The sequence below is a fragment of the Hydra vulgaris genome, chromosome 14, assembly GCF_038396675.1.
Source record: "Hydra vulgaris chromosome 14, alternate assembly HydraT2T_AEP".
Classification (NCBI taxonomy): domain Eukaryota; kingdom Metazoa; phylum Cnidaria; class Hydrozoa; order Anthoathecata; family Hydridae; genus Hydra; species Hydra vulgaris.
This window is the reverse complement of record NC_088933.1, coordinates 24,769,991-24,785,000: the sequence shown is the minus strand read 5'-3', so window position 1 is coordinate 24,785,000 and position 15,010 is coordinate 24,769,991. Positions and strand designations below refer to the sequence as shown.

Genomic DNA, 15,010 nt, shown 5'->3' with positions numbered 1-15,010 from the left:
TTATCTATGTTCTAACTTTATTATTTTATTTATATTTAATTAAGTAATATTAAATAATTTAATTTATTAAGTTTTTTTATTCAATGCTTTGAATTTGGCAAATAAATGAACATAAGCTATACACTGAAACAAAGATAAAGACTCTTTTTAAATTCTTAAATTAACAATACAAAAAAAATTTGTACACAATATTTTTCAGCACAATAATTTACACTTTAAATCATTCTTTCTTTTCTACTTCGTCATCCTCTCCATTATCATCTTCATTAGGTTCATCGTCTTTTGATTTCTCATGTAAAAGTACATAGTCACGAGAACTGAAGCCAAACTTTAATACATCCTTAAGTAAATATTTATTGAATATTATACATTTATTGAAATTTTTTTTAACCATAAATAGTTAAAAATTAATTAACTACACAAAAATTTTACCACACCTTAAAGTATACAAATTAAAGTATACCTATATTTTACTTCTAACTACAAATTGTTAAGACTCTACTAATTGCATATATTTTGCACAACTATCTAATGTATACAACACAATATAAACTCACACTTTTCACAGTTAGTTTACAAAACATTTGTGTTTACAAAACAATTATATTACTTTTAAAACAACCTGGTTAATAATGTGTGAATTATTTAAACAAAAAATCAATATATTATATGTTAGATACTTTTTTGTGGTAAAATGTAATACCTTTGAATTGAACTAATATTGTATATTTATAGACTGGTCTCTATACATCATCTGTTACTTGGTTTTCCACGTAACAGATTAAAAATTTTCAAAAAATGTATATTATGTTTACAAGAAAAATTTGAAATTATTACTCATTTGGATCAAGAAAATTTACTAACCAAAAAATCTGAATTAATTTCTTAATTCAGATATGAAAATAAGTAACTTTTAAAAAATTATAAAAACAAATGACCAAACTAAAATTATTCTAATTCTAAAGAATTCTTTTCATAATTAATTTTTTAATTTAATGCAGTTAATGTAACTTCCTGGTTGCAAAATAACTACAGTTATTATATAATTAATTTTAACAACTCCAAACTTCCTGTGGAATATTTTTTCTGTAATTTGATTTTTTTGATGTTTAGACATTCCTCCTGATGAACCTACAGAAGGACAAATAGCCTGTCAAATAAAAAACTAGATAAGTGTTTTCACAAAATTATTATTGCTCTGTTTTTTAAAAACATTGAGTACTCTGTAGAATACAATAACAACATTTAATACAAATAATCATGGCAAACAACTCAAATAAGACATGAAATGTTTTAGTAACCCAAAGGCAACAGAACATAAACCTAATATTGCACCACTGAGATGTGAAGTATGAAGATGTAAAGTATAAACAATAGGAAGATTACTATTATTGTTAAAAAAACAACCTGATTTCTATTTTAGCTAAAAAACCACAAACCGATGTAAGCCCCTGGTAATTACAGAGGAGAGATCATATTCAAGAAATAGAAAATAAGTTAAAAGGTTAAATATCACATTTATAGCAGTTTCAAATAGTTTTTAAAAGAAAAGAAAGTTCTAGCAAACAGTTTTGCAAGACTGTGAAAGGAATGTTTAATAGACCAATGTAGAATGTTTTTAGAATTAGAAATGAATAAGAAATTTTGCCACAAAAGCAGGAGTGATGAAAATGTGTGATAAATGATTAACCAGTAAATTAGGGATGTCAAAAGTGAGTTGATTAGTATTAAGAGATTAAAAGGAGGAAATGTTCTTTGTGAGCTATACAGAGAACTGTTTTTGGGAGAGTTAATAAGATCTGATCTATACAAAATATAATAGATTTAAGGCCTTGTGATAAAATGCAAGTCATAGAGGATTTTAAATGCTCTACGACTTGCTTGTTAACATTTTAAAAACTGCACACTGTTGTGACAAAAGTTTAAACTATTATTACATTATATATGTTCATTATTGATAACTATAAATTTGAAATATCGAAATAATTAAAATATTCTACAGCTATAGAAGAAATCTTGTTTTAAAACAACGTAAAAGAATGAATTGTAGTAGAAAAAAAAAAATCTAAGCAAAGTAATCTAGCAAGCATGTGAATAATTATTTAGACAATGTTAGTTTTATAAGTTACCTTTTTATTTTATTTTAGTATAATGAAATCCCTTGTAAACATTGAAATTATGTACAAAGTGTACATTAAAATTGTTTAAATAACACAATTCTTAATAACATTTTAATAACACTATCAATATTTTTTTTTTTAATAAAAAAAATTAACCTTTACATAAATTTCTGGTAAAAAAATTAAACTGCTGACTTTTTTAAAATAAAAAATAATTGTTGTTTGCAAAACTATTAATATGTATTCAAGAAAGAAAATAGAATCTTTTTTATTCATTTAGTTAAAAGACAAAACATGATTATGTCAAACATCAAGAAAATAAACAAATTTTTAAATTTTAAAAAACTGAAAGCTTAGTAAACATTCAATACTACTATTACATAATATTTATATATACATATATTTAAATATATATATATATATATATATATATATATATATATATATATATATACATATATATATATATATATATATATATATACACACATATATATATGTATTTAAACAACTTTAAAATGTATTCTACACAATATATTGGTAGAAAATCACTTTACAAAAAAAATTTTCATTTTACACTGATTTTCATTAACAAAGATTCATCAGAAATGAATGATCAAATTAATAAAACTTCAATTTATACCAAAAATTAAATTACAGGAAGTCGCAAATGTCTTAACTACTGTAAATTTTCACACATTTGTGGAATTCGCTGACACTATTATAAAAAGAATTCTTTAGAAATGATTACTTATGCTTTTTTTTAAATGTTTTTTTAAAAAGTGGTAATTAATGTATATATTATTTGAACTCATTTATTTTTATAGTTTTTTAGGAGAAACTTATTTTCGTGCCTTCATTTAGAAATTAATTCCGATTTTTTGTTTAATAAGCATTCTTGATTTGCATGTGTAATTATTTCAAATTTTTCTTGTAGGCATAGTATGCATTTTTTGGAAATATTTTTATATACAGGCGCTGTTTTAAGGATGGACCAATTCAATATAAAATCATCAATATTTTTTTCTTTTAATTCCCATATATATTTTGAAAGCATGGTGTCTTTTGAATACTTTTTATTTTTGAAAGATTGCTTATGATTGGCAAAACATTTTTTCCATTCACCCTCTGTAATGCCAATATATTGTTTGTCAGGTACATTCTTAGAGGAAACAACACATTTATTTACCACATTTTTTGATAAACAACTTCCACTCATTGGACAATTGTTTTTTTTTTACAATTACAATTTTCTCTGGTTTTTTCATTCAGGATTTCTTTTTTGTTTAACAAAGCATTATTGTGACCTTTTATAATTCTTTCCATATTTTTTGTGCAACTGTAGCGAACTTTAATTGTATTTCGATTAAAAATTTTATGTAATTTATTAGAGGGCGGGAAATGCTTATCGACCAATTTTGAAAACACTTTTCCTATGTTAGTGGAAATATTTTTGCTATTTGGGGGATTGAACCAAATTACATTTCTAGTTTTATTTCGCTTTTTTGTATTCTTTTTTTCAGGGTCAAATTTTAGTTCAAAATTTTCAAAACCACTTTTTTTTAGGGCATCTTCAAATATTTGTTTGGAGGAATTGAATACATTTTCATTAGAGGAGTTTTGGTTCAGCCTGTTATTAATTGAAATCGGGATTTGTTTTAGAATTTGGGGTGGATGATTTGAGTTAATATTAATATACATTAATTCATTGTTTGGTTTTTTGAAAGGCTTATATGAATTTTCAGAGAGGTTAAGTGTGACATCAAGAAAATTCAAAATTTTTAAATTTATGTTTATTTCGATTTGAAAGCAAATACGTTTAAAATTTTTTATATCTTTTCTAATTTTATCGAGCTGTGGACCAGATTTTCTACGCATTACTATTAAACCAACATCGCGATAAAGGCCTAAATCTTTTATATTGATTATTTTACTTAACAAATTTAAAATATATAGTCCAATAAATTCACAAATTTCTGCTCCGTCATAACTGCCCATTGTTACATCAAAGCAGTCATGTATGTTTTTCTTTTTCCAAGTTTCCTTATTAAAATAAAGTAAGGTTTTTCTACAATGTTTTATTATACGGATTGTGTATATAAAAATTATGAAAGTAAAATTTAAGGTTTTTAATGCTTTTAATCAGAAGGATTATATTTTTAATAAAAATAATTATTTTACTATATTCCTTTCTTTTTCTTTTCTTTTTAGAGCTATATTTTATATTTAACTGCAAAGATTATGTATTACAAACATGTCTAAATTTATTATTGTTATTTTATTTCTTGAGTTCTACCTTGGTGTCACGATTGCTCCTTAGTTTACTTTTTCTACTGTTAAAATATGATTTTAATTTCGTATATTTTAATTATTTGAAATTTACTATATTGATCATTAGCTAATAGTTTGAAAAAATTTAGTCACAGTCAATGTAAGAATGATTTTATCTTCTGGTAAAATTTAAAAATATGTTTTAACTGTTAATTTTTATACTTTTGCTATTTTGTGTTATAGTTAATTGTCTTTGCAATAAGTATCTTTCTCAGATTATAAATATTTGTAACAATGTTTGTAGTGTTTATATGTGATGTATTTACTTCTTTTATCATATCATAATTGCTTTTTTCAATTTATATTTATCTTACATGCTTTTTCAGACTACTGAAGTATACTACTAAGCTGTATGTTGTCATGAAAACACACGAAAAAAAAATAGAACCATCGTGTAATAAATGTTCTGGGTTGAGAACTTTACTTGTTTGTGTTTTTTACTTGTAAAGCGCTTTTTATTTTAGATCATTAGAGAGTACTTTAAACTTTATTATGAAGACATAATAGTTAGTAAATAGTGAAAAGTATAACAAATTATAAATTTTTGTATCATGGGAATATTCTATACAATGGTAATAAATTATAATTTATATATTTTTTAAACATTTTTAAATAGTGAAAATGCTGAAATGCTCATTTTAAACAACTTTGGTGCAGTTTTATATACAAAATATCAACTCAGCTACAACTGTTGCTTTTTTAATTCAAATAATTTTTCTGGCAAATTATTAACAAAATAAATACTTAGTAAGGATGACCACACATAATAGTAACATAAAAACATTTTAAAGATATTCATCAATAACAAATAATACTTAAATTTTTAAATAACTCACTTTTTCAAACATCTCATAATATCTTCGAGGCTCAATCTTTTTATTGTTTAGAAATGTGCCATTAGTAGATTCTAGGTCTAATACGTAAGGTCTAAAGGAAATATCAATATATTATAGTAAAAGTACAATTGAATTTAAAATATAATTTAATAAAATTATACACACTCACCTAACTCTCTTACCAAAAGAACCATCGTCTCTTGTGTATTCCATAAGACGAAATTGCAAAATTGCTTGTTGTTTTGAACACGACGGATGATCAACAGGAATATCTGCTATCTAGATAGCATTAATTTTTTTTTGTGTTGTTTATTATTGTTAAGTAAAACAATTTAATTTTCATCATTAAAACTCGACTAAAACCCAAAAATTTCTTAACATAGAGGGGGGAAATTTTCAATTTAGATGAATGAAAATACTCACAATTATCAAAAATAAAAATAAAAATAATGCTTATAGGGGGAAAAAAAACTCAATTTAAACTGTTAAGAAATGTCAGACAATCAATTTAAAATTCAACTATCTAATCAATTAATCTAAACAATAATAACTGTCAAAAAAATGTTAAAATCAAAAATTTTCACTAAAAATAAAAAAAAAACACATACAGGGGGTTCAAATTATTTAATATTGTGTTACTTATTAATTTAAAAAATTATTAATTTAAAAACTACTAAAAAGTAACATTCTAATCAACTTAGTCATATTTTATAATATGTAATACAATGAAAAAATAAAATATTTCCAATATCATTAAGCTAAATATTGCTTAATGCTAATAAATCCTAAACAACTAAAAAACTGTCAACATTTAATTATAACAAAAAACAACAATATAAAATACCTTTCTGTCTCTTCCAAACATAAAAGCACTTTGTCTATGAAGCTGCAGCATCTCTGAAACAATAGTTTTTTCAGAAAATTAAAAAAACTGTTTTCTATATAAAAAAAAAAAAAATTACATTTAATCTAAACTATTTTATTTTCAAAAATATTTCTAAAAAACTAAGGTTTTAATGCATATTTATAATTTGCAAAAAATCCTATTTAAATTCACGCAAAAATTTTGTTGTGTATTGGTAGAACACTCGCTTCATAAGTGAGAGATATAAATTTCAAATTCATAACATCCCATAAATACTGTGTCCAAGAAATGTAATAATATTTTCAATTACCTAAGTCTTCCCCTAAATTAAATGTCATCAATTATAAACAAAATTTATTGACGAAAATTTTATTTTTCAAAATTATTTATTTTACGTTTGTATCAGTATAATAAATTTATTATGTTTAAATTTGTCATTTAAAGTATTATTTATCATCTTTTTAACTTTCCAAAAAAATTTCTATATTTAAATGTAATTAAGAAAATTAGAAATAATGCACATAAAGAACCAGGAGCCAAACCATAAATTCTCAGGTGTTTATGTCGATGTTTTGTGACAAAAAAAAATTGTGGCTCGACAAGCTTGTTTTTAAATATTTTATTTATTTCACAGTTCATGAAAAACACTCATCACTTGGTTATTTGGCATTGCTTTTACAAAGCATAAAAATTATTGTAACCATAAAAATTTATGTACCACCTCTCATTGAAAAACTATTAAATTTTGGAAAGCCTTTTAAAATTTTTTGCAAGAAACCTTTTCGAAAAGTTATAGAAATCTATTCAGTCTTATAAATCTTGAAAACCTGATGACACTTCAACCTAAAAAATTAAAAAGTTGCCAAAAAAGGTTTGCTTAGTTATGTTTTCCTTTGTTTGACTTAGTTGGTGCAGGCTGTTTGTTAAAACTTGATTGAAAAGTTTAGATTAAGATTTCCTAAGCAATATAACTTAATAAATAATAAGATGCTATCAATACTGAAGTTCCTAAAAATGATTTTTTCAGTTTTGTTGACTCCTGATTGCCGTTAATTCTATTGAGACAAGTTAATTATTGGCTACAAAAAGCAATAAAATGTTTAATAATATTTTATTAGAAACTCTTGCCTTTCCTATGGTGATTTTTAGTAACCAAGTAAAAAAGCAAAACATTAATAATAATAATAATAATAATAATAATAACAACAATAATAATAATAATAATAAACAAATAAATAAGAGTGGCCATTAACTTAACAATTCAAATAAAATTGATTCAACAATGTTGCACATTTTTTTTTTATTAAAAACAAAGTCTTTTAACAAAGACACAACCTTTTAATCTACTGTAAACAAATTCTTATTAATTAATCTTAAAACTTGACACTCACCAAGTGCAACATCACCTTTAAAGGGATAAAGCCGCCACCTTGTTTTGGGTTTTCGTGCTTCAGGAGGCTCATTATATTTTATAACCACACCCTAAAAATTTAACATAAAGACTTTACTAAAGATAATTATCGCTTTTTATTAATTTATTTGTTTTTAATAGTATGCATTGAATGGTTGCTTAAGCAATCATTGAGAACAAAACCTAATAACTAGGTCATAAATTTATATTTTTATATATAATTTCCCAGTAGACAAGGCTATTTTCAGTGGCATTTTCCAACATTCATTGACTCAGAAAAAAACATGCACAAATTTAGTCCAAGCATACACCGCATCATTACAACAGGTACACATATTTTATGATTTAACTTACCCCAAGCAACTTGTTGCAACTTACCCCATAGGCATAATGATCACTCTAATCAATGTATATAATTATTTACATTAAATAAACCTAATTTTTTTAATCTTTTTGTATTTGAAAAAGATTTTTTTAGCTATTATTTTATTATGATCATAAATTTCTAAGTTTACAGTGAAATCCAAAAAAACTTTTTAATTTATTACTGTAAGTTTTATATAGCTGACGTGTTATAATTATAGTTATATAATGTAAAAAAAATTTAGGAACAATATATGAAAACCATTTTTCAAAACACATTGTTACAACTTACCCCTGTTACTTACAACTTATAAATAGACCCGATCTCCCCAACATAAAGTTTTGACATTTTTTAAAAAACCGCAATATAAAAGACTAGTCGTTTTTATTGTTTTGTAATGTTTTATCGTTTTATAATGATTTAAAACATGCGTGGAGTGTTGTTGCATCGACTGACAAATAGGTAACACATGCGGAGTGTTGCTGCATTAACTAATTGCGGTAGTGGTGTAGTGGTAGAGTGCTCACTTCATAAGCAAGAGGTTCTGAGTTCGATCCCCACCAGGTTCCTGGTAGTACCGCGCCTAACTTGTTTCTTCGAGCAGCGGCCTTGTTTGTCAAGGTTCATGTTTCGGAGTTAAAGAGTTGAGAGAGGGTTATAACCACAATTAAGTAGCCTCCTTATCTGTAGTGGCCTTCTGGGTCTTAGGGAGGTGAATTAACAAAAATAAAAATAAATAAAGGAAGGAAGTGCTGCTACATGTACTGAAGATTTGGTTTAGGTAAGCAATTAAAAAAAAATTTTATTCAAGTTTTGAAACTTTTTTTAGTCTGGTTTATTTATATATATATTATATTATATTTATTATATAATATAATATATGTATATATACATATATATATATATATTTGTATATATATATATATGTATATATGTATATATGTATATATATATATATATATATATATATATACATATAAATATATATATATATATATATATATATATATATATATATATATATATATATATATATATATATATACATATATATATTAAAACAACTATAAAATGTATTCTACAAAATAGAGTGCTTAATGTTCTTAAAGGAACAGAGCAATTAGTGCTCCTAAGTTTCTCCTAAAAAACTATAAAAATAAATGAGCCCTTTTTAAAAATATTTTTTTAAAAAAAAGCATAAGTAATCATTTCTAAATAATTCCTTTTATAATAGTGTCACCAAACTACACAACTGTGTGTATATATATATATATATATATATATATATATATATATATATATATATATATATATATATATATATATATATATATATATATATGTATATATATAAATAGTAAATAGTAGTAATTGCATACATAATAATAATTTCACTTCTGATAAAAACTGATTAAAAAAATTTTTATATATAAGCTTACATTGTAAGTGTTAGTATATTCTGTCAATTTTCCAGATAAAGCAAAATTTGGTTCTTCTTTTTTCATGTTAGGCTTGGATTTGGAGCCAGAAAATAACCTTAGAAAAAAAGATGAAAATAAATAAGTAAATATAAAATTAAAGTAATAAAAAGTATAACTGGAAAATTATTTGATTAATATAGTATTATAAATAATTTGATGTCTAGTGCTTAAAGTTCTATTAAACTCATAAATTTAAATAAATATAAATTTACACTAATTAAACTTATCATTATCATCAAAAAACTCCAAGATATTTAATATTTAATGTAAACTAATGGTAGTTAAAATTGTCCTCTTGTGCTTTTTTTGGGTATTAGCCTTAAGCTTTGTTATGAGCTTTTGTAGCTCATATTCCATACTATTATTACATTTTATTCGTTATTAAATAAAAATTTAAATAGTTTAGAATAGTTTCTATGCATTGTTTTGTTGTGATAGAAACTACAGAAATTAATTGACTAGGTTAAATAAATTAGATTTGTATTTTTATAAAATTATAATAGACGAACATCAAACTTCCTTAGTACTATAATTAGCTGTTGTTTGAAAAACCAGTACAAGTCTTTCTGGTTAAAAATATATGTAAAAAAAACACTTGAATTGAAAAGCTCCAGTTATCTATTTACTGGAACCTAATTTTTTAAATAATATATTTAGCTTTCAGAAAACATTATATAAATTGTTATATATTTTAAAATATAGCTCCTAAATATAAAGCTTTCTTTACCTAAAATACTTTTATTGGAATTTTAGGTGTGTACCCACCTTGGATTTTTATAAATATATTTTAGGTGTCTCCACCTTTTTTATAAAACAAAAAGTGCAACATTTTTTTTAATAAACTATAAATGCATGTATATAATACATATATGTATATTATCCATATATAATTAATACATATATATATATATATTTTATATATATATATATATATATATATATATATATATATATATATATATATATATATATATATATGTATATATATATATATATATGTATATATATATATATATATAAATATATATTTTTTTTGTTATTCACCTCCTCAAGGCCGAGAAGGCCACTACAGATAAGGAGGCTACTTATTAGTGGTTTAACCCTCTCTCAACTCTATAGCTCCGAAACACGAAACTTGACGAACAAGGCCGCTGCGCGGAGAAACAAGTTAAGCGTTTTACCACTACACCACTACCGCATTTTATATATATATATATATAAGTGAGCGCTTTACCACTACACCACTACCGCATTTTATATATATATATATATATATATATATATATATATATATATATATATATATATATATATATATATATATATATATATATATATATATATATATATATTACATATATTATATATATCAGGCAACCAAAAAAGGTCGTGCAGTTAATCCTAATTGCCTATTTCTAAGAAATGTATTAAGAAAACTGGTTGTGGTGGGGGGATGATTTTACATATAAAGCTTGTTTTAAGGAGAATCAATCAGTGTGTTTCATAAGTTTTATTAGTGCGTTTTAAATTTAAAAGTCTTAAGTGGAGTATGGCTGTGTCAGATGCGATAATTCGCGCCTATATACTTTATGAGTTCAAACTTGGAACCAAAGCTGCAGAAGCTTGTTGTAAGATATGGGCTGCTTTTGGGGAAGGTACTATAACAGAACAGACGAGTCAAAAGTGGTTTAAAAAATTTTCTTCTGGAAATGAATACCTTGAAGATAAACCAAGATCTGGAAGACCATCGATCGTAAACAACAAGGATATCAAGCTGGCAATCAAGCAGGACTCCAGTCAAACATGTCAGGACCTTGCCTTAAGATTTAATGTGAGTGATGAAACTATTCATTTACATTTGCACCAACTTGGAAAATGTTGGAAGTTGAGCAAATGGGTACCTTATGAGTTAAGTGAAATAAACAAGCTACAGCGCTAAACCATTTGTTCTTCATTGCTTTCCCACCACAATTTAGTGCCATTTTTTGACCGGATGTTGATGTGCAACGAAAAATAGTTACAATGGGTGATTCTACCTCACCCTCTGTATTCACCAGACCTTGCGCCAAGCAACTATCACCTGTTTTTGGCCCTGGATAATCAAATGAGGAATCGACAGTTTCGAAATAGAGAAGATCTCGAAAATGAGTTAATTCAATTTTTTAGCTACCAAACTCAAGACTTTTATAAAAATGGAATACACCAGCTTGTTTCACGATGGGAGAAAGTTATTCTTGCTGAAGGAGACTATTTTTCAGAATAAACTTAATTAAAACTGTTTTTATATGTATTTATTTATGGATCTGCAAAACCGCACGAACTTTTTTGGTTGCCTGATATATATATATATATATATATATATATATATATATATATATATATATATATATATATATATAGATATATAGATATATATAGATATATAGATATATATATATATATATATATATATATATATATATATATATATATATATATATATATATTTATATATATATATAGATATATAGATATATATATATATATATATATATATATATATATATATATATATATATATATATATATATATATATTATTAATATATTGTATATATATATATGTATGATATATATATATATATATATATATATATATATATATATATATATATATATATATTATAAATATATTATATATATATACATATATTATATATATATATATAAATATATATATATGTTATAAATAAATATATATATATATGTTATAAATAAATAAATATATATATATATGTTATAAATATATATATATATATATATATGTTATAAATAAATAAATATATATATATATGGGCCTCGGTGGGAAGCAAGAGCTTTAGTTCTCGCTTTTGCTCTTGCCAACACTCCCCTAAAATGGTTTACAAGAGCAATTTACGGCTCTCGCAAAAGTATACTATTTTCTCTCAAAAACGTAACTATTATTGTAACTAATATAAAAAAAACACCAAGTTATTTTAAAAAATTAATTGCATAATAAACTGCAACGCTTTTTAAAAGGCAAAGTTGCTGCAAAAAAAAAAATATTAAAAAAGAGTGCCAATTAAAATGCAAATGTTTTTGATTAGATTGGACTAACTGAAAAATATAAAAATTATTAGACTCTAAATTATATTAATAAAATATAAAACTATTTAACTGCTAAAATATAATTTTTTTACCGTCTAAATTATGACAAAATAATTTTTATTTTATGTAATAAATTATTTATTTTTTTTATTAATTACTTTAAGATATTATTCACTTTTTTTGGGGAATTTTTAATTGCTGTAATAATTTTTAAAAGCCCTGCATTCTATTACAATAAAAAATGTAAAACAAAACTTTTTTATATGCAGTAAAAACTTTTATAGCTCTTTGTCAAATTTTCTATCAGATAAGTAATGTTGATAATAATGTTTTAAGATAAGTGTTACAATTTTGTGATGAGGGGGGGGGGGGGAGGAATCTTTCTTTTTGTTTTCATTTGGGATATATATATATATATATATATATATATATATCATAGCTGTTTCACACGATACAAAAGCAAGCTTGGCATCACGAGTTTATAAAATAAAAAAGTATTTTCGCATAAAAAGTTTAAAAAATCAAGTTTAAAATAATAGTTTTTTTTTTCTGTAAGTGCTTCCATCTTCAAATATAAAAGATCTATCTTTCCTAGTTAAATATATATTACCAGAAAACGGAATAAAAAGTTTTTTTTAATACATTTTTATTTTTAATTTTATCACTTTAAAATGTATTTCGTAATATTTTTGTAAAGGGCACCAAATTATTGAAATTGCAATCCTTTATACATTTAAAAATTCAAATAATGTTTTCTGTGTTTCTAGCTATGTTATGAAATGTGTCATCAAACTTGGCTGGTTCACAACAAGTTTTCTATTTTTATGTGTAAATTTTTGTTTACATTTTAAAACAATCACGTGACTAGTAATACTTAACAAGTAAAAAAAATTGTGATTTACTTTACTGACCTAAATAATGCCTGCTTCAGTTAACAATTAGGTTTAAGTAAATTTTTTTTGTTCTATATTGGTCGTACAATGAGTATATTTAATACTAAATGTCTGAAGCAAACTTTTTCAGTTTTTTTAAAATTAAGGTAACAAAATTGGGAACTGAAACTATTTATTTATATTTTGAAAATGAAACTCTATGTAATTTATTGTTTAACAAACTAAGTAATGCAAGTGTTAAGCTAAAACCGGAGAAGCAATTTATACTTAGTTTAAAATATGACTTGGCAGATTTAAAATTTCTTACATATTTCAAAAGTTAATAATTTTACAAATTTAATTGTTTATTTCTAATCTTTATTTGGCGGACAAGTATTTCAAGCACCCTCCTTTATTAAGGTTCATAAAAAACAAGTTTTACATTTTACACAAAACAACTATATTTGCACCAAAGTTAAAATATTTTATTGAAATGGACTAAAGTTAATTTAAACACAATTATTTAAAGTCAATCATAGTGTCAATTATTTATTCACATATCCTGACATCAAATTTTATCAGGATTTTCAATCAAAAATAAGCTTTAACTTGTTTAAGTTTTCCTGAAGTTAAAATTCAGATTTAATATATAATATTCTAATAATAATTAGATAATTCTCATAAATTACAAAATTTTTATATTTAATTTTGCCAACAAAAAATAGTAAGAAAATACACTTACTCTTTCTTCGAACTGTTGTCCCAACTTCTTGATTTTCTATTATTAGAATCATCTCTGTGGTTATTTGTATCATTATTTAAAAAATCGATATTGTCTCTACTATCCCTATTAGATTTAATTGAATGTCTTTCACTTTTATTTTTTTTATTGTTTGTATTTATCAATTTATTTTGATTTTTGGAGTGTTTATCATACTTTTGTGTATAATCATTATCACTTTTGTCTTTTGAATCTAACAATTTTTTTTTCTTTTTTGTACTATGATATTCTAGCTCTGAATTATCACTATGATAGTCATCACGTTTATTTTTTTTAATTTTGTCCTGTTTTTTTTTGCTACTTTTTTCCTCTTTGTTTTTAGTATTTTTCTTTGAGTTTAATTCATGCTCAATGTATTTCCTTTTTAGTCTTTCTCTTAATTCGTCTTCTTTTTCTTCCTGAGTTATTTTTCGTTTTAAATGTTTTGAGTTATGTGCTGCAGATTTTATGTTTGACTTTTTTTTATGATGGCTATCTTTTTCATTGTCTGACATAACCAAAGTTTTTAATGCAGTTTAAATTTAACGTTTGTAGCAATATCACGCGTTGCAGTAAAAACAAAAGTTTTTTTAATATCTATTTTTTTTTAATTATTTAGAGTTTTAAAAAATATGGAGTGAACTATCTATAAGATAGCATATGAGAAACATATAATAATATAGATTTTAAAAATGAGAATAAGTAATATCAGTATTTAAGACAAGCTTGTTTTTTAGTTAAGCATATCAGAGCCTATAAAACGGACCGCCATATTTTCTAGGAGACTGCGCTAATTTATTTTTCATAATAATGTTATGCTAATTATTTCTTGCTAAATATTCTTTCACATGGGTTTATTTTAA

General features: G+C 23.7%; 1 protein-coding gene across 1 annotated transcript; it reads right to left on the bottom strand.

Annotated features, from left to right (window-relative positions):
• Positions 1-124: 124 nt before the first annotated feature.
• Positions 125-14,956, bottom strand: LOC100207419 (uncharacterized). Its single transcript, XM_065818317.1, has 7 exons — positions 14,130-14,956; positions 9,367-9,463; positions 7,544-7,634; positions 6,132-6,184; positions 5,457-5,566; positions 5,288-5,378; positions 125-340 (listed from the first exon to the last, which is right to left on the bottom strand). Exons 1-7 carry the CDS (start codon positions 14,660-14,662, stop codon positions 221-223), a joined length of 1,095 nt encoding a protein of 364 aa, XP_065674389.1. The 5' UTR covers positions 14,663-14,956; the 3' UTR covers positions 125-220.
• Between the last annotated feature and the right edge of the window lie 54 nt (positions 14,957-15,010).